The 24,790-nt window shown below is 50.1% G+C and overlaps 1 protein-coding gene across 2 annotated transcripts in view; it reads left to right on the forward strand.

Moving 5' to 3' along the window:
* ATP9B (ATPase phospholipid transporting 9B) overlaps positions 1-24,790 on the forward strand; it is a 2,445,811-nt gene that overhangs the window by 2,356,423 nt on the left and 64,598 nt on the right. For both annotated transcript variants that reach the window (XM_078687568.1, XM_078687569.1), the window contains exons 22-23: positions 7,057-7,201; positions 23,592-23,656. In XM_078687568.1, the coding sequence (XP_078543694.1) occupies positions 7,057-7,201; positions 23,592-23,656 (210 nt within the window). The remainder of the gene's footprint in view (positions 1-7,056; positions 7,202-23,591; positions 23,657-24,790) is intronic.

The following is a 24,790-nucleotide window of genomic DNA, read 5'->3' on the forward strand; positions in this document are numbered from 1 at the left end:
CACGCCCTGATGTTCCAGCCACTGCCAGAGGCGCAATGCCTCCTGGCATAGGGTCCACGACCCCACCCCGCCCTGTTTGTTGGAGTACCACATGGCGGTCATGTTGTCTGTGAACACCTGCACTACACTCCCCCGGACAGAAGGGAGGAATGCCTTCAGTGCAAGCCGGATCGCCTGCAGCTCCAGAAGGAGCCGGGACTCCGCCGAAGACCAGAGGTCTCTGATCTCCGCCTCTCCCATGTGGCCCCCCCAGCCCTGGAGGGACGCGTCCGTCACAACTACGTGCTCCGGTTGGGGTAGGGAGAGGGATCTGCCGCTGACCCAATCGCGGTCCGTGAGCCACCACCGCAACTGTCTTGCGGTGCCCACCGAGATCAAGACATGGTCGGACAAGTTGCCCTGAAGCTGGGCCCACTGAAACTTCAGGTCCCACTGCAGAGCCCACATCCGCCACCTCCATCAGTGCCGGTAGGGATGCCCGGGTTCAAGCCCTGTGCCGACTGCAACCGACTGATGTCGGTTACTGACCCCCATCGCCGGTGCCTACATTGCCTGGGGCCCGACCATGATGACAAGTCGTGCCCTGACTGCCGGGCCTTGACTTTGAAGGCTAGGTGGGAGCGGTCCTGTAAGCGCCTCGAGCTCCGGCAGTCGGCCCCGCGCCGTTCGAGGTCCCAGTCCGGAAGGAGGTCCAGAGACCGGTCGCGGGGCCGGAGTCATCACAGCTCGGCGAGTCGACACCACTCGTCGGGCTCCAAGTCCTCAGGTAAGAGGCACAAGAAGTCTAAGAGGTGACATCGCTCTTCTGACTCCCCCTGATGGTCGCGCGACGCGGCCGGGGGTTTGGGTGACACCGCCCACGTGGCTCCCCCGGAGCCGCAGGCGTCGAAGCCTGTTCCATACCCGCCGGTACTTTGGCAGAACGCGACGCCGGAGGAGATCGATGCCTTCCTCATGGCCATGAGGTCGCTCACTCCTCCGTCGTGTGCCGCGGCGCCTTCGGGCCAGCGGCCCCGACTGGGAGCCCAAGCGGGCCGGGTGCTTCGGTCCCGGCGCCGTCTGGAGCTTCCACCCCGGCGCTGTCGGCGACTTCGGGCCTGGCACCGCAAGGCCCCGCTGGATCCGGTTCCGGATCCGGGTCGCGGCTGGTCGACCTTACAACCCTGGTCCACCGCTCGGTCTGGATTCGGCATCGGAGCGGCGTCGCCCGAAGAGGAGTTCTTCGAGGATCCGGGTCCAACCTTTACCCCTGAATACCAGGAGATGGACGACGAGGGAGGCTGGGAGGGGTCTGAGGACTCTCTGGCACGTGAGTGCCAGTCATTTCAGGACTGGACACAGGAACTGGGGGAAGCCAGTGGCCTGGATACCTCCCCAGACACTGGTTTTGTCTCCCCTCCTACCGTGGCTACGGAGGAGGGGGCTGCTTATAGTGTGGTGCTGACGAGGGCGGCCAAGGCCTTGGCTCTTGAGCTCCCCGTCGCAGCGGTGAGGTCAAACATCCTCACAGAGGTCCTTAAACCGCAGGTAAGCTCCCCAGAGCCTCTACTGCCATTTAATGAGGCACTCACGGACGTCCTGTTGGGCACTTGGTCCAGGCCCGCTACAGGTCCCACTGTAGATAGGAACGTCGCTAGGTGCCACCGCCGTACTCCAGGCGACCCTAGTTTCCTGTCCACCCACCCCACCCCCGAGAGCCTGGTTATCCAGGCCTCTACTTCCCAATCCGCATTCCCGACTGCACCTCCGGATCGGAAATCCAAGAGGTATGAGCAATTCGGCAAGAAGATGTTCTCCTCCCTTAGTTTAGGGTTGCGGTCTGTCAACACCGCGTTCCTCTTGTGCCGTTACACCCACTCCCTGTGGGATACGGTTGTGGCCTTGCTGCCTGAGTGCCCGGAGGGAGCCCAGGTGAAACTCGCTCAAGCCCTCGCCGTGAGACGGGACTCAGCGCGGTATTCCATACGATGTGGACTGGATACCACGGACTCGCTGGGGAGAGCGGTATCCACAACTGTGGTGGTATGCCTGGCTGAGGTCCGCCAACTTCTCGTCCGATGTCCAGAACCCCCTTATGGACACGCCGTTCGATGGCAGCCACCTTTTCGGTGGCAAGGCAGATAGTGCGCTGGAACGCTTTAAGGACTCCAGGGCTACGGCCAAGTTATTGGGCCTGTGGGCCCCGCGCCAGCAATCTTCTGCCCTGCGCTCATTTCGTGGCCACGGAAGAGGCGCCCCTACACGTTCTGCCAGCCACGGGCCGCACACTACCATTCAGCGCGGCGGCGGGCGTGGTTACCGTGGCGGCGGTAACAGGGGACAACGGCGTGGCCAGTCCACATCTACCGCATCCGCCTCAAAGCCTTCCTAGTCCGAGCTTTCAGGCCTATTTGACGCCAGTGGGGGGCAGGGTTCGCCATCACCTCCTCGACTGGCGCTCCATCACATCGGACAGGTGGATGCTGCAAATCGTCCGAAGGGGCTACTCCCTCCCCTTCGAGGCGACCCCTCCAGCCATGCAACCACCGTACCACCACGTGTCGGGGGATCACTTGCAACTTCTGCAAGAGGAAGTATTGGCCCTCTTGGCCAAGGGGGCCATCGAGCGCGTTCCTGGGCCAGAAATAGGGTGTGGTTGTTACTCCCACTACTTTCTGGTTCCCAAGAAGGGCAAAGGGGGCCTACACCCTATCTTGGACCTGTGGAACGTCAACGGCTTCCTCCGGAAGGAGAAGTTCAAGATGTTGACTATGGCTCAGGTCTTAGCTGCCCTAGACCCGGGAGACTGGATGGTAGCGTTGGACTTGCAGGAAGCCTATTTCCATATTCCCGTCCTGCCCGCCCAACGGCGCTACCTGCGGTTCACGGTAGGCCACGAGCACTTTCAGTTTACCGTGCTCCCCTTCGGCCTCACCAGTGCCCCACGGGTGTTCACGAAAGTGATGGTTGTGGTTGCAGCTCATCAGCGCAGGTTAGGGGTTTCAGTCTTCCCCTACTTCGATGACTAGTTGTTGAAGGCGGGCTCGCCCCAAACAGTCGTCAGCCACCTCCAGACTACGGCCGACCTCCTGCACCTGCTGGGGTTCTCCATCAATGTGTCGAAGTCGCACCTGTGTCCCCCTCAGAAGCTCCTCTTCACCTGAGGGGTTCTAGACTCGGCGCAGTCTCGAACAGCGGGTTCGGGATATTCAGGCTCTGATTCTGATCTTTCAGCCGTTATCCCGAGTCTCTGTCAGGTTGACGCTGTGGCTTCTGGGGCTGATGCCTCCTGCATCCTTCTGGTGCATCACGCCAGGTGGCAAATGCGGGCTCTGCAGTGGGACCTGAAGTTTCAGTGAGCCCAGCTTCAGGGCATCTTGTCCGACCATGTCTTGATCTCGGTGGGCACTGCAAGACAGTTGCAGTGGTGGCTCACGGACCGTGATTGGGTCAGCGGCAGATCCCTCTCCCTACCCCAACCGGAGCACGTAGTTGTGACGGACGCGACCCTCCAGGGCTGGGGGGGGCCACATGGGAGAGGCGGAGATCAGAGGCCTCTGGTCTCTGGCGGAGTCCCGGCTCCACATCAACCTTCTGGAGCTTTGGGCGATCCGGCGTGCACTGGAGGCATTCCTCCCCTCTGTCCGGGGGAGTGTAGTGCAGGTGTTCACAAACACGACCGCCATGTGGTACTCCAACAAACAGGGCGGGGTGGGGTCGTGGACCCTATGCCAGGAGGCTCTGTGCCTCTGGCAGTGGCTGGAACATCAGGGCTTGACCCTGGTGGTTCAACACCTGGCAGGTTCCTTGAATGCCAGTGCGGACGAACTCAGCCGTGGGTGCATGATGGATCACGAATGGCGTCTGAACTCGGACGTGGCGCAAGGTCTCTTTCAGCAGTGGGGAGAGCCTTGGTTAGATCTGTGCGCCACAGAAGAGAACACGCAATGTCATCAGTTCTGCGCGTTGGAATTTCCAAGGCGTCACTCGCTCGGAAACGCTTTTCGCCGCGAGTGGAGTTGTGATCTGTTGTACGCCTTTCAGCCTATACCACTTCTGCCCAGAGTGCTGAAGAAGATCAGGCATGACCTGGCCCAAGTCATCCTTGTGGCTCCGGATTGGGCACGAAGATACTGGTATCCCGAGCTACTCAGCATGTCAGTCGATCCCCCGATTCATCTGCCTCTTCAGGAGGACCTTCTGTCGCAGCAACAGGGGACGGTCCTTCACCCGTACCTGTCCATCCTCCACCTCCATGCGTGGAGATTGAGTGGCGGCAGTTGGGGACATTTGACTTGCCTCCTGAAGTCTGTGATGTTATTCTGGCAGCCAGGCGTCCCTCCACAAAATCGGTATATGCCTGCAGGTGGAAAAAATGTGTGGCATGATGCACAGCAAAGGCTGTGGATCCACTTTCTGCCCATCTTTCTGAGGTTCTCCTCTTTCTTCTTTCTCTTGTCCAGCAGGTATCTGCTCTGGGCACTATCAAGGGCTCCCTCTCTGCCATTTCCGCCTTCTTAAGGCTCCCTGATCAGCCCTCTTTGTTCAAGTCCCCAGTTGTAAATAGGTTCTTGAAGGGCATCACTCATATGTTTCCCCCTGTTCCTTTCGTGATGCCTCAGTGGGACTTGAACCTTGTTTTGACTTATCTGATGTGCGCTCACTTCGAGCCACTTCATAACTGTCCTCTTCGTCTTCTTACCCTTAAAAATGCATTCCTGGTTGCCATCACCTCTGCCAGGAGAGTGAGTGAGCTCCAGGCACTTTCTTCACAACCTCCTTTCCTTTCTGTCCATCCGGACAAAGTTGTGTTGCTGACGCAACCCTCTTTCCTGCCCAAGGTTGTCACAGCCTTCCACATCGGGCAGTCCATCACCTTGCCCACCTTCTTTCCGCCTCCGCATCCCTCGAAAGAGGAAGAGGGGCTCCACCGTCTGGACCCAAAACGTGCGCTCTCATACTATCTGGATCGCACACACCAGTTCCGGATGGATGACCAACTCTTTGTTGGTTACGTGGGCGCTAAGAAGGGATGGGCGGTGCACAAACAGACCATTTCCTGTTGGGTCGTCTTGTGCATCAAGGCTTGTTATTCACTGGCTAAAAAGGAGCCTCCTGTGGGGCTACGTGCCCATTCCACTCGGGCCACGGCGGCTACTACTGCCCTGGGTCGGGGAGTCCCCTTGCAGGACATCTGTCAGGCAGCTACGTGGGACTCGCTGCACACGTTCGCTAGGCACTACTGCCTGGACAGCCAAGTCCGGAGAGATGGCTTTTTCGGCCGTTCCGTTCTCCAGGACTTTCTGGTGTGATCATTGGTTCGCAGACCCACCACGGGGGTTGGTATTGGTGGTGTATCTATTCCAAGGTAAGGAATCTAATACTGACCTGTTTCTTTCAGATGCACAACTTACTTACTTTCGGTAATAATATATCTGTAAGAAACAGTAGTTAGTATTAGATTCCTTACCGCCCCACCTAACCTCCATGTTCTGCGAACCGATATCTAGGGTTAAGGTCATCCCCTTTCAGGGCCCTAGTTTCATGACACCAGTGTTGGTTTTTATCATGGCTCTGCGTTTCTGGCGCGTAAAAGCTGTGTATAAGTGCTGACGTCAGCGCGCAAGGGCGGCGTCCAAGTGCTCCGGCGACGTCATCCCGGCGGCAACGACGTCACACCGGCGGCAACGACGCCGACGACGGACGTGGAGCCTCAGACGACGCCTACCGACGCGCAGGGGTACTGCTACGCAAAAATTTCCGGATCCAGACTCACGCCTGGGGATATTCTAAGGTAAGGAATCTAATACTAACTACTGTTTCTTACAGCTATATCGTTACCGAAAGTAAGTAACTTGTGCATTGTGTTTTTGGCTGTTCATGTGTTACTTCATGTATAATAATTCATATTCTTACTCCCATCTGTATCTAATCTACCATCACTGGTGCATGCTACTCTATCCTCCTCTATGTATTGAATCTGCACTTTAAATCACACCGTATTTTTCTTTATTCGTACTTGACATGGACAACAAACCCCCCTTCCACCCTACTCTTCCTATACCTTTTTCCTTTTCCATTCTCGTCTCATTCCTTCCTAATTTTTCTTTTCTTTTTCTTTCCTTCCTCCTGATGGTGACTGCATACCATACTTTCTTACACCTTACTTGCACATCACCCCATTGCCCTCGGGCCTCCGCTTGTCATATGACCCTATGTTACTATATGTTTATCGACTATGTATCGGCCTATTCCATCTCACTACTGTCTATTTGATTTATTAATGCTTACTTTTTTAATCAGCCTTGAAAAAGCCCATGGCCCACTGGCCTTTTGGGCGAAACATGTGTCGGCTGTGCTTGTGTTCGTTTGCATTTGAGTAAAGATGAAAATACTAAAAACTCAGTATTCTACTTCCTATATCCACAACACCAATCCAGAATTTGGGATTCCTTTACCATAGGTTTTTACTTACTTACCTCTGGCACAAACCTATTACATTTTCGGAATACTTATCTTACACTAGGTGGCCCATGGGTGAAGCCACCTGCTAAGTACGTGGTATACCAATGATTGGGTCCTGTCCCTCTGTGTGTGAACCCTGGCAACACCCACCACCTGTAAGCACTAACTATGTTTTAGTACATAGCAGGCATTGTTTCACCAGCAATAGCAGTTGAGACCTCTTCTGCTAAACATAGAAGACTGGCTTGCTGTGGCAGCTGCCTTACATTTCTCCTACATTAGAAACGTTTGCTTGAATTCAGAAAATAAATGTTAATGAAAATGAAAAACGCAATTTCTCTACAAGTACTGCCTGTTAAAAGCTAAGTATAGCCCATTCTGGTTTGCTTTTTAAGAACTTTTTGAACAGTATCTATCCTATTTTAATAAACGTGCCATATACAATTGAATCATAGATTGACTTTATCAGTAGGGTTGAAACAACATTTACCACTAGATCAATAAAGTAAGTATTGAAATACCTGGTGGTATAAAAAGTAAAAGCTTCTAAACAGGATGACTAAAAGCATAACATAGTAAAACCACTATTCGTCTTATGTTTCCTCCTCATAGGTTTGTCTGAAGTATTATGAGCATGAATTTGTTGAACTAGCTTGCCAGTGTCCTGCTGTGGTCTGCTGCAGATGTTCACCCACGCAGAAGGCCCACATTGTGAAACTGTTACAACAGCATACAGGAAAACGTACATGTGCAATTGGTAAGAAATAACAAACTTCTGCTTTCTAAACTTCAATGTTGTGATCAGTGTCAAGAATCAGTAGATTGCAGCTATTGTGAAAAGTAAGTGAAAGAATATGCTGGTGTGCTCCACTCAGGCTTGCAGTCAGAGGATTTATTTTGCAGGTCTCGGTTCCTGAAAAGATTGCCTAAAGTTTTAGACCCAAATTCTATGATTATTTTTAAAGCTATTCCTGATAAAAAGGACATTTGTTCATTACCTGGTAATTAAAGATCTAGACATTTCCTGGATTCTCTTTCTAAATCTTTCTTGTTAAAGAATCATCTTTGGCAGGTGAGGGCAGATGAGTAGGTGATGTAAATAAATGAGGGAATGGAAAGGATGTGTCACATTTACTAGAAAATAATTGTACAACCCTTACATCGTATTAGTCCAAGGATTTGTATTTGTAAAAGATCAATTTATATATTGTGCACTGCTTGTATTTTCATATGTCCTTGCAGAATAGATTTTATGCCTCAATTTATATAACCAACCAAAAAAATGAAACAACATTTAAAAAAAACATATTTGTGTATTAGAATTATTAATGAATAGATGTATGTTCTCTGAAAACCCCATTATTTATAGCCCAGAAAAACAAAACAAAGTTGGAACACTTTCACCTGTAATGAAATGCATAAGCACAAATGATTGTGTGCTTCTTGAGGTAGTTAATAACAGCTATCCTTTCTGTAAGCTTCTGAACCTTGTGCCTGCATGTGCTGTCTAAAATGGGATAGCTGTCCATGATTGCATTTACTGTTAACATGCTTCGTTTCTGTAAAAATGCATGCAAAATTCTGTGAGAAATTGGCGTTTTAGTTGGAGGGTATGAGAACCCACCTCAATTAATAATTACAATCTTTGTCAGGGTGAACCAAAAAGTGACTAAATAAACCTGTGCTTGACCTTCTCATAGCTTGGCACAAAAGCAATCAGGGTTAACTTACCGGCAATGTGTAATGCTTGTATGTAATACTCAGACAGTAGTAAAGTGAAAACGTAACACTAGAAAAATCTCAGACCAATTTATAAGACTAGAGTAAATGGAAAGAAATAAATGTACACCAAAATGACAAAAATTCAGTATGTAGAATTAGAAATATATTTTTTTTGAATTTGAATTAAAAATAGCACCAAAAAGCTAAAAGTTAAGGCTGCACGTGATGGAGCGCATGTCTGATGCAGTGACCAGCTTCATCCTGGGGGAAAGTTTACCTTCTGACTTAGAAATTTGTCTAGAGGAAAAGTGGTCATCAACAAGTAGTCTGCAAGGCAAGCTGGGCCCAAAGCAGGGCTTGATGACAGCACGTTGCTAAAGAGCAAAGCCCCGGCATTGTTGTCTACGAAGGTGAGAAAGCTCCAAATGGACGAAGTCAGATGTCTGTTCCCAGGAAGGCCTTAATGTTGATAGAATGATGATCAGTGTTGGTTCCGATGAAGCCTTCTATGTTTGGACTTGAAAACTTTCCTGGACATCAGATATCCTTCTGCAGGGTAAACCAGCGAGTGGAATCCGACAAGCGATTTAACAGCTTGAGCTTGATGGCAGTCCTGGTTTCCCACTGGTTCTCTGGATGAAATGTTGGCAAAATGTTTCTACCCCCCCATCTTTTGCAGTTTGGTCAGGAAGCGGACACTTTAACACCAGCCAAAGGTCCAGGACCTGGGGATATCACTTGGGGTTTTAGGACTCACTCCAGCAGAGGCCAGCAGTAGGGTCCAGGGCCGGTCCAGATGGTACTGGCCAGGTTGACAGTTGCTACAAAAGTCCTCTGGAAACTTATTGTGTCCCTGTAGCTCAAACAGGAGGTCAGCCAACTAGCCCTTGGAGTCACTTGGGATTCAAGGCAAGCATGTCCAGTCTTCCTTCATGCTCTTCAGCCAGCAGGACAGTCCTCCTCCTAATTCTTCACAGGCCCAGGAGGACTGTTGGGTCTGCCTTTATACCCAATGCCAGCCTGTGAGTGGGGTAATCTCTTGGCCACTCCCTAACCAATTGACTAAAAGTTCCCGGGGGTGACCCTACCCACTTTAACAGCAATGTGTATTTTACAGCACAGTGCTCCGCGCTACCCACATCCATGCCAACCCAGAGGTGTGGCTATGACTATGGCCAAACCATCACTTGTCAATCCAAACCAGTTCTTGGTCAGCTCCCTCTTGAAGCCAAGCTGAGTAGGAAGGGGAAGGGGAAGGGAAGCAGGCCTGAGTATGAACTACATCTGCCAGTGCCACTGAAGGTATTTTTTGAAGCCCAGGAATGGGATGGGCACAGTCCCCCCGGCCATCCTGCTCAATGAGGAAAACCCGTCTCCACCCCAAGCCTTTTGTCCTATGTCTGGGAGCAGTCTCCATCTCCCCACGTGGGAGCCATTCATCTATCAGAGAACAATGGACACTAGCAGAAATGCCCTCCAGCATAGGCAGAGAAATGTCAACTTTCTAAATGTATTTTGTAAGATAGTAATATAAAATCTGACTTGACCATTAAGTTGTAGTATAAATTACTATTAAAATGAGTCCTTGAATAATATTTCTAGTTGCTCTCAACTGAAATTAAGCATTCTAAGTTGTTGTAATGTGACCTAGTATTTTCCTATGGGAGAGTCAGCCTTGCTAGAGTGAAAAAGGACTTTGGTTGTTTTTAACTGCTAGAACATGTAAAACATTAAATATACATGTCCTACTTTTTAAATACATTGCACCCAGCCTGTAGTGGTGACTTAGAAGTATTAAAAATGAAGATTTGGGCCTGGCAAAATATTAATTTTGTTAGGGTTGAATGGCAGTATATAACTGTTTACTCGGGCTGCAGGGGCAGGCCTGGAGGCATGTTTTATAATGTTACTTAGTTGGTGGCACAATGAGTTCTGCAGCCCACTAGTAGCATTTAATTTACCAGCGTTGGGTACGCATAGTACCATATACTAGGGACTTAGAAAGTAAAGTAAATGTACTGATCTGGTGTATACCAATGTAACATCTTTAGGGAGAGAGCACAAGCACTTTACTACTGGTTAGAAGGAGTAAAGGGAGCAGAGTCCTACGGCCAACGAAAACGGGTTGAGCAAAAGAATGCAGAATTCTGGGGAAATACCATGCAAAAGATGACAATTTCCAACAAATTATTTATTTAAAAAAAACTCTTCTTGTAATCTTGGGAAATCAAATCAATCAAATAGAAACAATAGTTTACTCACATTTTCCTAACTTGTAAAAGCAGGGAAATCCAATCAATATCAATCTTCTGGGCAAAGAGGAGCAGGCCTTTCCAGTCTCTGAAGGGGATCGGCGCATCCTGGTCCATGGTGTGCCTGTGCTTTGTGCTAAAACAACAATTGATGGACGGAATGTTGCACAATGGCAAAACATTCGCCCCCAGTCACAGATCTGGGTTTAATCAATCGTTATTTTGCTCACCACACTACCCCAGTTCAGACATGGCCATATGCATAGTGCCCACACCGTCATCCGCTCCCCCCTCCACATTTTACATTTGCCCATATAATGATTACACCGGACACATTGTTTATGGGAAAAGAACTGCTGCAGGTTTATTTTCATACAACAAAGTATGACGTTTTAGTGGGTTATCTTATGGGCGATCCAGGGCAGGCAGCCCCTCGCTGCCCCGCCCGCCTAATGAACCAGCCGGCACGGTGGGTCGACGCCCGGAAAGTGCAGCACCTTTGTAGATCCCCTTCCGGATCACGTGATCATGTCTTATACTCTCGCCCCTTACAGGGCGGAGCGTGGTATGGCACACCCCCGGTTGGTCAGGCCCCCAAACTGCCCGAAGGACTAACGGGGTGCCGTCGCGGTTTTCCCGGAACCTCCCTGCGGCTCCAGGTCTTTAGCTCAGGCACCCTTACTGTGCCAGGCAGAGGTACCCTTACTGTACCAGTCTGCCGCAGAGGTACCCTTACTGTACCCGCCTGCCTCCAGATCGCCCTGTAACTCCGACACAGCTCTGGAGGAAGCTATCGTCGATGACAGAGCCCCCCACCTCAGAGTTCCCTACCTGCATCCTGCAGCTTCAAGTGCCTCCTGTACATCAAGGAGAAACATATCCCTCCCGACTTTGGACAAGTGCACCCCATCTTTTTCATAATAACCTTCCACTTTTGCCTGTATCAGTGCATGCCTGATGGACCCCAAGCCTCTCCGTTCCATGAACTTCAGCATGGCCCTGTTGACCATCTTGCGTGAATGTTCTACAGCAGCTACGGACCTGGCCCCCCACCACAGGAATATACTTAAGCATTAGCAGTCATTCTGCTTTCTAAATCATGCCGCACCTTGTTGTCCATAACTATAAGTATGTGACAAAGAGCAAGGGATCGCCAACTCAGCCCCTCTGTGGTGAATCCCCCTGGGCCTACCGACTCTCAGAATGTCTGGATTATACCGTGCCCCCTGCCAGTCATATGGTGCCTACCTCTAAAGGACTGACTAAGCTCTGCTTACACCCTCCCTAGCATTTTCACGAATAGGGAGACGGGGGGCTTCACCTGTCCACGCAGAGCAGCCCCAGGGGTGGAATATACCTGCCCTGCTGCTATGAATTCTTGTAGCACACTGAAGGTGCCACATGCTCTATTACCTAGTCTTTCGTGCTTGGCACCTCGTAATCCCCGTTTCTTGGGACGGCAGCACAGGATGACCTCGGACAGTCCGCTTGGTGTGCCACAATAAACCACCATGGTCATGAGGACCGAAAAAGCACCCAATTTCCACCTGGGCGTACCTCAAACTTGAGGATGACTTCACCCAGCTGTAAGGCCATAGAGCTACATCTTACCTATTTACTGGTTGTTGCCACTTGGCCCTTCCCGTTGCAGCACTGTGTTTAGTGAAGCGCGAAAGCCCCCGGGGCCTTCTGTCGCTGAATAGACAGTATTTGTCACCCATTTGCTGCATCACCGTACAACCCCGCCTGCCTCCATGTGCTACGTTGTAAGCGATAGGGAGCCTCACTTCTCTTCCCCCATAGAAGATGTCAACCGCACGGCCAAAGGCACCAATGGATTAACCTATTTACTGTATCTTGCCTCCTGGCACCCTTCTGGATGGTGATGCGAAACTTCCCACCCAGTCTAGCGTTGCCAACACCCCATATGTGTCCCCTGAATCACCCTCCATCCTCCTGTGCAATAGTCCTGCTGCTAAGGGGGGGCACTCACTTCCACATCCAACCTATCCTGCCATACCGTTGCCTGTTCAGTTCCAACAGTGGTGGCCGCACCCAGCTTTCCCAGGCAGCTTGCTGGCAATGTGAGCTGTTGCTGGCATTGATGGTATCTCCACGTGCGGCTCGTGCCTACCGCTCTCACATGTGTGGTTGTTGTAAACAACAAGGGGATGACCAGGATGAGTCTTTGCTGTAGTTTGAGGTGTAGGCTGAAAATGTTCCTATGGAGCCTCAAGCATAGAGCTTGAAGAGCAATGGCGCTTAGCATGGATCCGGAACGTCTGACAAATGGAGGACCCCTAGTGCGTGAACTATGCCCCTACCGACCAGTATGTGTGTACTATCAGGTACTAAAGCTTTATCCTATCTCAAGCAAGGAATGGCCACCCGCTGCTCTCAAACGCTTCAGATTAGCATTGTCTTCCTGGCAAGTTTATCAAGGCTAACTTATTTCTTGATGTCGAGTATGGGTCCTGCCCAACACTTGATAGACATGATTGCTTCCTTGGTGTCGGGGATGCAGCCGGCCTATACTACGCTAAGGGATCCTGCTCTGTGGACCCGTGGCTGCTTACCTGATCTTCCTATACGCCCAAGGATAACTCAGGCAACGCTTTAATTCAAATTGGTGGGACTGTGCAGGAACTGTCTTGCGTCTTCGCCAGCACAAGGGACCCAACAGGCAGGTTGGCCCTGACTAACCTTGTGTTCCGGTGCCAGATTTGGGAAAGTGTTTCCCATGTTCTGTGAACTACTATGCAAATACCTGTACTTTCCTGAATATTGAGAATGCCGAATGGACGATAATACCCTGTCGCCATCTGGCTTAAACGTAGTGTTTATCAAACTTTAGTGCACCGCTGCACACTCGTTTAGATGACAACGACACCGCCCACCTGCTGCCCTGGCTAAAGCGCGGGTGACTATGTCTTCCCTGAAGCAACCTGTAACCTGCCCTTGGTTGAAGAGGAATGCCCCCCAGTGTATATCTGGACCTGTTTCTAGGTGGTGCCAGCAGAAGTTCCTCATAAAGGCCTAAGCTTTGGTTTGGTGCTAAGCTTAGAGTGCTGCTGGCTGGTATTTTACAGCTTCTGACATTGCCTCCAGGTAATAATACAAGACCACACTACACCTATGACACGCCCGTACCAATGGCTTAACAATGCTTGTTACTTGTATAAGATACCTGAAGCCACAATTCTGGCTTTGCTGCGTAACATATTGAAATTGCTTCTCTTCTGAGATGGTGGGACTGTCACCTTTCGGTGCTGAATAATGCATTAATTGTCTCCCTTTAATGAACAGCAAGCCCATCCATGGCTTGTGCAGCAGGCACTGTGTCGCAGTGCAACCAATGTTATACTAACCACCAGGGCCTCTTGCTGGACTGTGTAAATTCGGGCCAGGGTGACCTTAATCAATCGACTTGGTGTGGATGGATGCTAACATTACCCGGCTTAAGTGCAATCCCTTTGCCAATCACTCCTGACAAGCTCTACTTGCTCATAAGGACCCGGAAGACGCGTCATCCCCATGAGACATGCTGGGGATGCTAACCTGCCCCAAACTCTGTGGAAACAGCATGTGCAAGCTTGCGACAAACGTCGCAATGCTGCCACCAGCAAAACACCCCCAGCACACGGGGCATGCCGCCATTCCCTGGCCTGACCGAGTTTAGGAGTAATAATGATGTCGAAGGACCCCTCTCTGAGCGCAATGCTTGCACCCTATCCACTGCCTCACTCTATTTAGCAATGCACCTGCAGGGTGGCATACCAGGCTAAGCCACGCATGAATCACTTGCCAATGTGATCAGACCAAGCATTCGCCATTCCCTAATCCATCAGAACTTGTCGATGACAGGCACTTTGTTTGCCTTATCATATCAGGGGGCCTCAAAATACATCCAGAGCTTCTAACGGACCACCTGTGCAAAGTAGGACATCTGATAATGGTCATGCCTAGTCCTGGATTTTTTCTTCTGTGCTGCTGATAAGGGGGGGCAACCATGACTGGGAAACCCAAGGATCCAGGCAGTGAGCAGGAGAATTAAAATGCCTCACTGTGGTAATGTGCAGGACCAAACCATAATCTGCACGGAAACCCGCAGTTGTGAATGTAACAAATGCAAACTACAAAACTAAAAGGCACAATATTTCCATATAGTAACACAATGTAATGATCTGTGTGAATAACAATTGACGGCTGCCTGGTGTGCCCTAACCACCATACTCAACTTCATAAAATGTTTGATGTATGCGAATTTCGACCATTCCCAAATAAATCCTCTCAGTCCGATAAATGATGACCCACCAACCATGCCTCTAAGCACAGCAATAAGTGTGAAATGTACTTTCCCGACATTGAGCTTGTAGTCGGCAGCAGAGGAAGACTGAACCCAAGCCTTAGATCCCAGTTTCCTAAAGTAAGGAAGGGCTAACGCAGTGTGTGCCCAGGGCAAAATTCCCCAAATTTTAGATGCATCTGCAGACGCTGTTGTCCCAAAGGGGAAAAATTAGAGACAGTGCGCTATGAGAATGTCTGGAGAAAGGGAGCCCTAAAACAGGGGAGGGGTTAGTGAGCCGTACGTTCCATTCCCCCTTAATCACTGTTCTGTTTTCAATAATCAGACATTCCAGTCAAAACCCTTTTGCTCCTTACGCACACCTAAACGATTTAAAGGAGCCATAACTTTGTGAAACAGCCTGAAAGGACACTGAAATGCTACCCCTGTGCCTTACAAGCAGATGAGTGTTCTAGCTGTCAATTCTTGACTACAGGCTATGGCAACTCCTCTGAGTGCCCTCACGCAGCGTTAAGATGCATGGACGCTATCAGGACCGGACACACAAGTAAAAGAGCAAAGAGCCCAAAACATACAAAACTGTTCCCCGGATATTTACTGCTACTTATTATGTTACTTCGCACCCACAATAAAATCCCTCCGAGATATTGATGTGCTCTAAACAGTATTGCAAACCAGCAGCGCATCAATATTATTGCAAATAATCTGACACTCTCCCCTTTCTCATAAGTGCGGTCCCGTTTTGATCTAGGGAAGGCTTGCCCGGTTGTGGTAGCAGTGGCCCCACTGTAGAACATCCCTCTGCACCGTGCCTGCCATCAACAGGACTTTTTATATATAGAAATAAAGGAGGCACGTGACATCCTGTCTTGCCCGTTACTAGCAGGCTGCTATGCTGCATTCGACTTTAAATTACTGGGGAGAAGCACAGACGATACGACATAGTAAAACGCTTAGTTCAGGACAGCTTTCTACGCAGCAGTTTATTTATTATTTATAGTGTTTCATATAGCGCAGACTTTACCTGAAGCTGTCAGAGTGCTTCACAAAAGGAACAGTTGCCATCCTGTGGCACTCAGGGTGGCAGCCCCCTTAGGAGGGCACACTGCATGGGCCCAGGTCCGCCTATCAGTGACGTCGCCTGGCACTCAAAGCCTATTGCTGTACGTGAGACACTTCCGCCTGTGCCCTGACCCATGACCCAGGCCCGCAGCCCCACTGCCCGTTTCGAGGACGACACGCACTACTCTGCAAGTCACAGGAAGAAGTGGTGGGTGTCCGATAACAATGGAGGAGTTGGTTCCTGTGGCCGCATTCTTATACTGCTAGCCCTACTTCACATCTGGACTAAAGATAGGAATGCCCACCCTGAAGGGGAAGGGGGAGCCATGCGGCGCTCACTGCCCTCCCCCAGCGCAACCACCAGCTCCGAGCCCCCTAACTGATAATTAGAGGCCTGGCTGAATTGGGGAAGGAGCCCTGCAACGCTGACATTTATTTATTTATTAATTTTATCTATTTATGCGTTATTATATGGCGCGGACTTTACCCGAAGGCGTCAGAGCGCTTCACAATAGAAACCGTAATAAAACATGAAATTTAGGAGTGAGCAAATTACACAAACCAACACCAAATCACATAAGGCAAAAGTGACAAACGTGAGCAAACAAAACACATGAGGTAGCAAACACAGGAGGAAAAACTGACGTGTGCAGGTTACAAGAGAAAACAAAGCACAGCTGGAGGTAAACACTGCACACACCATGGGCACTCGGCGCCCCACCCCCCACCCGGGCCATGCACACGACCTTGCTAAAAACATATAGCGTTGCTAGACCTGCTGAATTTAACTAAAGCAAACATGCCCGTCATAGTCAATTACACAAGCGGACTCCTGCTCACAACAAGGAGCTCGAGTCCATCATCCTGAATTTAAAGTCCTTGGTGCTCTACTAACTGCACTATCACAGATGCTTAACATTACATGGTGCCAGTGTTCCGTCTATAGTAACTGACTTCCGAGCAGACTGGCTGACCCGGCTGTAAATCGTGTTGGTGGCAGTCTACAGCATAGCAGATATGGTGAATAAATATTGTAGACAAATGCAAGTCATGCACACCAATCAACAGGCAGTGGAGTCCTCGCTGGAGAGCGCACATCTCCCAACAGCCACTCCCAAGCTAGCCTGGCCCGGGGGGCGACCTCGCCACCCGCGGACCAGGGGCACACGGGCCATCAGCCTGGCCTAGCAAACTTCGGGTAGAGGGGCGGGAGAGGAGGAACGTGAGCGCCGCTGCTAACCCTCCCCACCGAGTATCCTCTGTGTCCACAAACCGGTCCCTCTGAGGACACAGTCAGCCCAATAAAGGCATCGGGCCGAGAGCCGCCGGCAGCTACGGATGATCGGGCCATATTGAGGGAGGTGTGAACGCATTGTAAGGCGTCGCTGCTACCCCTCCCCCTAGGGAAGCCTCTGAGGATCACAGTGCGTCCAAAATTCACAGGGGCAAGAACCGCTGGGTTCAGGAGCGATCTAGCCATCCGCCTGGCCCTGCCATATTAGGCCCATGATATGGAGGGGGAGGGCCAACACGACGCCAAGCGTCGCTGCAACCCTCCAGCCCAAGACTTGTCTCCCGGGAAGGACAGCCCGCCCGCATCCTCGCTTGTTGCCATAGAACAGGCCACAAGCCTGCCAGCCCCACCAGGTGCGGTAGGCCCGGGGGAGATGCTGTGTTGAGAAGCGGGCTGCTCCGCAATCGAAGCATCCGTCTCATGTAGGCTGCAGGATGCTGTAGCCATATGTTGACTGCCTAGTACCGGCAGTGAGTACGCCCTGGCCATTAGGCCTCGTGTGAGCTGCCTCAGGGCTAATACACCTCTCACCCTGCACCCCTGCCCTCAGTACTCAGCCCCAACCCTCCCGGCCCAAAGGCCCCACGGGGCAAGCTGCACAAGTAATGGCAGGGTCCCTCCAGGGCATGACCCACGCGGGGAGAGACCTGATAAATGGAGGCGGGGGGGGGGGAAGAAACCCAGAGCGACTAACCTTGAGAGTCTTAGGCAGCTCACGGCTCATTCCCAAATGGCGAGACGGGCGTCTCTGGGAGCACGTTCTCCTTCTCAGGGAATGCCCTGCTGGGACAATTCCCGGCTCTAGTCTCAGGCCAGCCCATAGGTGCTTGAGTTACAGACACAGTCCGAACGTTAGCTCCATGATGAGCTTCCTCGCTGCGGGCTCTGGCCTATGACCCCCGGGAGCTGTTAACCCCCCACTTCAAGGCGGACAAACGCATTGGCAATGGCCGGGCTAACTGCCCCGAGAGGTGCCCCAGAACGGGGGAGGTGAGGGGGGTTTAACTCATCGTGGAAACAGCTCCCGGAGGATCACTCACCTCCAAAGGCGTAAGGAAGGAGGGACAACAAAGCAGCGAGGCAAGCAAGCAGGCAGAACGACCGGAAAAGAGGTCGACCTGGAGGCGGCAGAGGCCTAAGTACCAGGCCCGCCCCCAGGCGTCCCCGCCCCTGGACGCACGTCGCTAGTGCACCTGCCCAGGGGAGGGGCTGGTGAGGCCGTCAGAGCCTGCCCCTCCTCGGGGACCAAGGGGGGCTCCGACTAGTGGGCACTAGAGGGCTGCCCTGCTGTTGTCCCCCTGCGGAGGACGCGGGAAGCTGCAAATCAGTCTTGACCCTGTGCCTCATGGGAACAGTCCAGCCCGAACTTCCAAGCCATGTCTTCCCTGGACCGGAATCAAGCATCCTAGGACCGGTTTCTGGCTATCAGCCGTCTTCAGCCAGGATAGCTTGACTCCAGTGGCTTAGTGAGCACGGGACACACGTCTGGGCATACCCTTCCCACATAGGGTGAACAGCAAAACACACAAGATGATGGACAGAATGTTGCCCAATGGCAAAACATTCACCCCCAGTCACAGATCTGGGTTTATTCCATCGTTATTTTGCTCACCACACCACCCCAGTTCAGACATGGCCATATGCAAATCAGCCTTGACCCTGTGCCTCATGGGAACAGTCCAGCCCGAATTGCCAAGCCATGTCTTCCCTGGACCGGAATCAAGCATCCTAGGACCGGTTTCTGGCTATCAGCCAGGATAGCTTGATTCCAGTTGCATGGAGAGCACAGGACTCACGTCTGAGCATACCCGTCACACTCAGGGTGACAAATGCAAAAACAATTGATGGACGGAATGTTGCACAATGGCAAAACATTTGCCCCCAGTCACAGATCTGGGTTTAATCCATAGTTATTTTGCTCACCACACCACCCCAGTTCAGACATGGCCATATGCAAATCAGCCTTGACCCTGTGCCTCATGGGAACAGTCCAGCCCGAATTGCCAAGCCATGTCTTCCCTGGACCGGAATCAAGCATCCTAGGACCGGTTTCTGGCTATCAGCCATCATCAGCCAGGATAGCTTGATTCCAGTGGCATGGAGAGCACGGGACTCGCGTCTGAGCATACCCGTCACACTCGGGGTGACAAATGCAAAAACAACAATTGATGGACGGAATGTTGCACAATGGCAAAACATTTGCCCCCAGTCACAGATCTGGGTTTAATCCATCGTTATTTTGCTCACCACACCCCAGTGCAGACATTGCCATATGCAAAGCAGCCTTGACCCTGTGCCTCATGGGAACAGTCCAGCCCAAATTGCCAAGCTATATCTTCCCTGGACCGGAATCAAGCATCCTAGGACCAGTTTCTTGCTATCAGCTGTCATCAGCCAGGATAGCTTGATTCCAGTGGCATGGAGAGCACGGGACTCACGTCTGAGCATACCCGTAACACTCGGGGTGACAAATGCAAAAACAACAATTAAGCCTTTTTTTAGCAAGAGTATTTGTCCTCACGCCAGCCAAAGAAACCAAACACCACATATAAGCAGGCAAGCACCTGTTCCCCATTTGGGTGGCAGAGTCTTGTATTGTAAGAGCCTGTCCTTTAGTTCCTGGGGTGAAAGCTGTAACAAGAAGAAGTTTCAGAAACAATATTCTCCTAGTGTGCTTGGACATGTCCCCTAACAGACCCATGGGTTTTAAGCCTTGTGGGGAATGCCATACGTGTCTGTTTCTGATCCCCACTTGGTCTGTCTGTGGTGTCTGGGGTAGGACCATGACTCCTGTGCCTGCGCTGACTGTCAGTCGAAGCATTCATAGGTGATCCAGGAGCTAGAAATGAAGCTCCCAGCAGCGCGGCACAAGAAGGCACCGGGTCACTCATGGTCTCGATGGAGATCTAAGGCCCAGTTACGGAATCGGTCTCGCGATCGGTCATCTTCGAAGTCATAGTTGGCGTTAGCAAAGCTTGGGTAAGTCAAAGAAGCACAAGTAGAAGAAGTTCAAGTACACTTTGCCCTCTCTCCCTTGATCTCATGCTGATAGATTCCACACTCCTCCAGCAGAGCCGGAGGCTGGGTCCACTCCAATTTTCCCTGACTTCTCTGGAGCTGGAGCAACCCCTACCCAACTTAAGGAGTGACCAAGCACTCTATTTGTAGGCCCTCAGCACCTTTCGGCGTGCCTTTGGGCCCCACGGAGCCGAAAGATGGCCGAACTAGGATATCGCTGGTGAGCCAGCTCCCGGCGCCAGCTGGGCTCTCTCAATCTGCTTCCAGATCCAGACTGACTCTGGCGTCGAGGCCTATGCCAGAGCATGTCCTTCCAATACCACACCCTCTGTCGCCAGTGCCACCCGAGGACACGGACTTCATTGTCATGTCTGACACTGAGACAGTGCCACTTAACTTCGACACCGGCACTGCTTAGACCACGTCATCCATTTGACTCGGACACTCCGGCCCTGATCTTGGACAGGCCGAGTTCGGAATTGGACTTTGGAGGGGGATGACAATGCTTTGTCCTCGCTGACGAGATGCCCATCTCTAAAACGATGACAACTAGTACAAGGAGCTGAGAGACGTCATTGGACTGGACACGTCCCCAGATGATGGCCTGGTCTCCCCTCCTGGACCTGCCACAAAGGAAGGTGCATCCTTCTCTATAATGGTAAGGAGGGCGGCAGAGGTCCTTGAGCTACAACTTCCCTCCATCCAGGTTAAAACCTACGTCTTAACAGAGGAGCTTCAGCCAGAGCTTATCCCTTTGGAGCCCTGCGCCCCTTTAATAAAGCCCTCATGGACACTCTCCTGGGCACTTGGGCCAAAGCCTGCACAGGTGCTCCAGTGCACAGGATATCTGCTCCTGGGGACCCAGCTTTTATCACCTAACATTCAACGCCTGAGATCCTGGTGGTGCCGGCCTTGACTGCCAAACTTAATCCCAGCGCATTCCCCACTGTTCCTTCAGGCAGGGAATCCAAAAGGATACTTTGGAAAGAGAATCTTCTCTTCAACCAGCCTAGCATTGCAGTCTGTGAACATTGCATGCCGCTTGGGCCAATACTCCCACACCCTGTGGGACTCGGTCTCACAAATTCTGCTCATGGTCTTAGGGGATACCCAAACAATAGTGAACCAGCAAGGGACGCAGCCAAGTTCTCCATCCGATATTAGTTGGACACCACTGATTCACTCAGCAGGAATATTGCCTCCACAATGGCTCTTGGCCACCACACGTGGCTCTGATCAGTTGGCTTTTCAGGGGATGTCCACTAGGCTTTGACTGGCATGCTCTTCGACAACTCTCGTCTGTTCTATGACAAGGTTAGTTCAGAGCTTGATCGGTTTAAGGAGAGTCAGCCTACGGCCAAGTCTCTTGGTTCTTCCCTGGCATCATGCCATCCGCACTCCCCCTTTCGCCCCTTCTGTGGCTATCTTAGGGGTTCTCAGCTGCACCCGCAGTACCAGCTATCCCACCATGGTAACCAGGCCTCACAGATTTTTTGTGACCATTGCCCCAATGGCAAGCAATGACATCAGCCAAGTGGGTGCTTTATAGTGTCCAGAAGGGTTACACCCTTCCATTTGTGGAATCCCCTCTGCCTTTGCTTCCAACCTCAGAACAGCTGACGGAGGGCCATTTCTTCTTGCTCCGTCAGGATTTGCAAGCTTTGTTGGCCAAAGGAGCCAACGAGAAGGTACCAGTGCCCGAAGTAGGACATGGTTGCTACTTTCTAGTGGCGAAAAAAGATGGAGGCCTCTCCCCATATTAGATCTGTGCCCCCTCAACGCCTTCCTGAAGAAAGAAAAAAAGGAATTCAAAATGATAACCTTGGCTTAGGTTTCTTCAGCCGTGGAGACTGTATGATATTGTTGGACTTGAAAGACTCTTATTTTTACATCCACGTCCTGCAAACCTACAAGCGTTACCTGCGGTTCAGAGTAGGCTACAAGCATTTCCAGTTCATTGTGCTCCCCTTCAGCCTCACCAGTGCCTCCTGGTGCTTACAAAGGTGATGGCATGGGTTGCAGCTCACCTTCAGAGGTCATGGGTCCCAGCCTTCCCCTACCTCAACAACTGGCCGCTGAACGAGGGCTTGCCCCAGGAAGTCGTCACTCACCTCCAGACTATGGCTAACCACCTGCATTAACTGGATTCACCTTCAACATGCAGAAGTCACACCTAACTCCTTCTCAGATGCTGTCTTTCATCTGAACTATACTGAACACAGGCCAGTTTCATGTCTACCTTCCGGAGTAGAGAGACCAGGACATTTGAGCTATAATCTTGATGTTTGAACCTTTGTCCTGGATTTCAGTCAGACTGACTGAGGCTGCTGGGTCTGATGGCCTCCTGCCTCCTGCAGGTGAAGTATGGCCGATGACACATGCAGGCTCTGCAGTGGGAGAACTACTCACAGAAAAGGGTTCCTTATTTCACTTAGTAGCATTTCTTGGAAATGTATCAAAAAGACGGCTCCCTTAACAGAGGGCCATAATCAGATATGAAAACAAACTTTAAAACACAAAAAATGAAATGTAAGGCATAAAAAGGCAGGGTACCTATTCTGGATACTTGCCAAGCTGCTAGGTGGGTGCCCGCTAGATTTTCACGAAGATTGTCAATGATGAGGAATAATTCGACATCTTAATTACTTTAGGTAGGTTAGAAACCTATATCAACCCATTGACCTGCATAACTGGAGCTTGAAGCAGAGAAAATGGTGTTGTCACTTGCGGATGGAATTCAGAACACCATAGAGTATTTTTGTTGACAAAAATCCTGCTACATGACTAGAACATTCATGTGAAATTTGTTGGACGGTTTTTGGTCTGGTTTGTTTAGTAGGATCTTTAAATCTATTTAAAATCACTTTAGATTGACTTTTGGCCTCAAAAATTCTATGTGGTTGTTTTCTTTGTTTTGACCATATCAATCGTGGCCCTTATTTGGTGTTCTGCCTACCGTTTTTAGCACCTGTTCTAGTTTTATGATATGCTCTCTTCTAGTCTTCCGTTAACTGTAGCTATATAAAGGGTTTCAGGAAACCATCTATTACTGCCTGGTCAAGTGAAAGTATCCTTCCTTTTTGTAATTGACCCCTGCATTACTGTTGCCCGAGCATCATCTGACTTCAAGCGGTTTGATGATACGCTGCTTGATGCACTATTTCCCGTTGTTGCTGCTTTGATGCACAACATCTTGTGTGTGTCATGGCGACAGTGAGTATTTGTACCCTACTGTAGTCAGATTGAGGAACCAAGTCTTTAAAATAACAAGCTGGACCTACACTCAGAATAGTGATTGTGATAATGAAGAAATGGGCTAGAATAATGATGATTGCTGGCATTGGGTAAATAAGCCATGCCTTTGTCAGACAGGCATATACTTTTCTACTGCTAAAAATATACTAACTAGAAGATTTGTAATTGTAAATTGCTTGACCCTATGTTACCGTCTGAAAGCATCAGGCTCCTTTGAACAATTGTATATTTTCTTTAGGTGATGGAGGAAATGATGTCAGCATGATCCAGGCTGCCGATTGTGGAGTTGGAATCGAAGGAAAGGTGAAAATATGTTTTATTTTTTGTCTGTAAAATCAGTGTTGAATTGTATTGTTTTATAGCATTTGTATAGAACTTAGTACTTCGTTTTGGGGTGCTGCAGCGCTTATCTACACAGATGACATGCTACAGTATGTGAGTGTGTGGTTGAAAGTGTTTTGTGTTTGACCCTTTCTGTGTGGAGTGTTTTCATTTGGTGTGTGATGGTCACAGTGGCGCAGTTATGTTACTGGACAGAGCGCTTAGTGGATGATGGATGAGGATGTGTGAGAGATAGACATGCATTTTTTAAATTATTTTTGGAATGATTAGCAGCACTGATTATCTTTTTCAGGTTCCTTTATTGTATTTGTTATTTTTCTTTTATATTTTAAATCGCATTCCCCATGCGGTTAGTGACATGAGTTCGTCCACTCTGTGATCTTATGAATCTGGGAGAGGAATCGGGTGGAGAACGAATGAGTGGGAGTTAAAAACCTGTCCTTATAAACTGCATAACAATCATCCCTTATATGATTGCCCTTATGAGACGTTTTTAAGGAGATTTGCTAAGATGCACTCATTTTATGAACATCCTTTTTTCATAAGAAGATGTTGGTTCTCAGGGTAGTTATTATTTGGGGACAGCAGGGTAGTCTGCGTTAGAGTCCTCCAGTGACCATCAATGTTGTGGCAGATCTCTCTGTACTTTGCAGACATATATGTTTACTATTCAGTCATTAGTTAGGTGGACCACCAGTTGCCTGCAAGGTCCTGTCCTGTTGAAGATAAGGCATCAGGTACTGAATTGGTCTGCCTGCACTTTTAAAGTGCAAGATTTGCAACACCAACTTCCTTGCATCTCTTCTGGTCCAGAGTAGTAATCAAACAAGTATTGTGGAGTAAAGTTCCCTTCCATACTCACAAAAGTATATCCAGTTTGTCAGAACTTAGCTTTTCTAAGTGCGAGATAATATGGTTTCCCTTTTTGTTAAACATTCCTGAATGTTGGTATATGAAGAAATCGAAACATAGAAAGATGGAGTTATTTTCATGGATTACATAATTTGGTCATTTGGAATTCTGCAGTTCTATTATTTCTGAAAGTTACAGATTCAGTTTTACTTTGCTGCTTGACTTTTCATCTAAACTATTGTT

The sequence above is a fragment of the Lissotriton helveticus genome, chromosome 4_1 (assembly GCF_964261635.1).
Source record: "Lissotriton helveticus chromosome 4_1, aLisHel1.1, whole genome shotgun sequence".
Taxonomy (NCBI): Eukaryota; Metazoa; Chordata; class Amphibia; order Caudata; family Salamandridae; genus Lissotriton; species Lissotriton helveticus.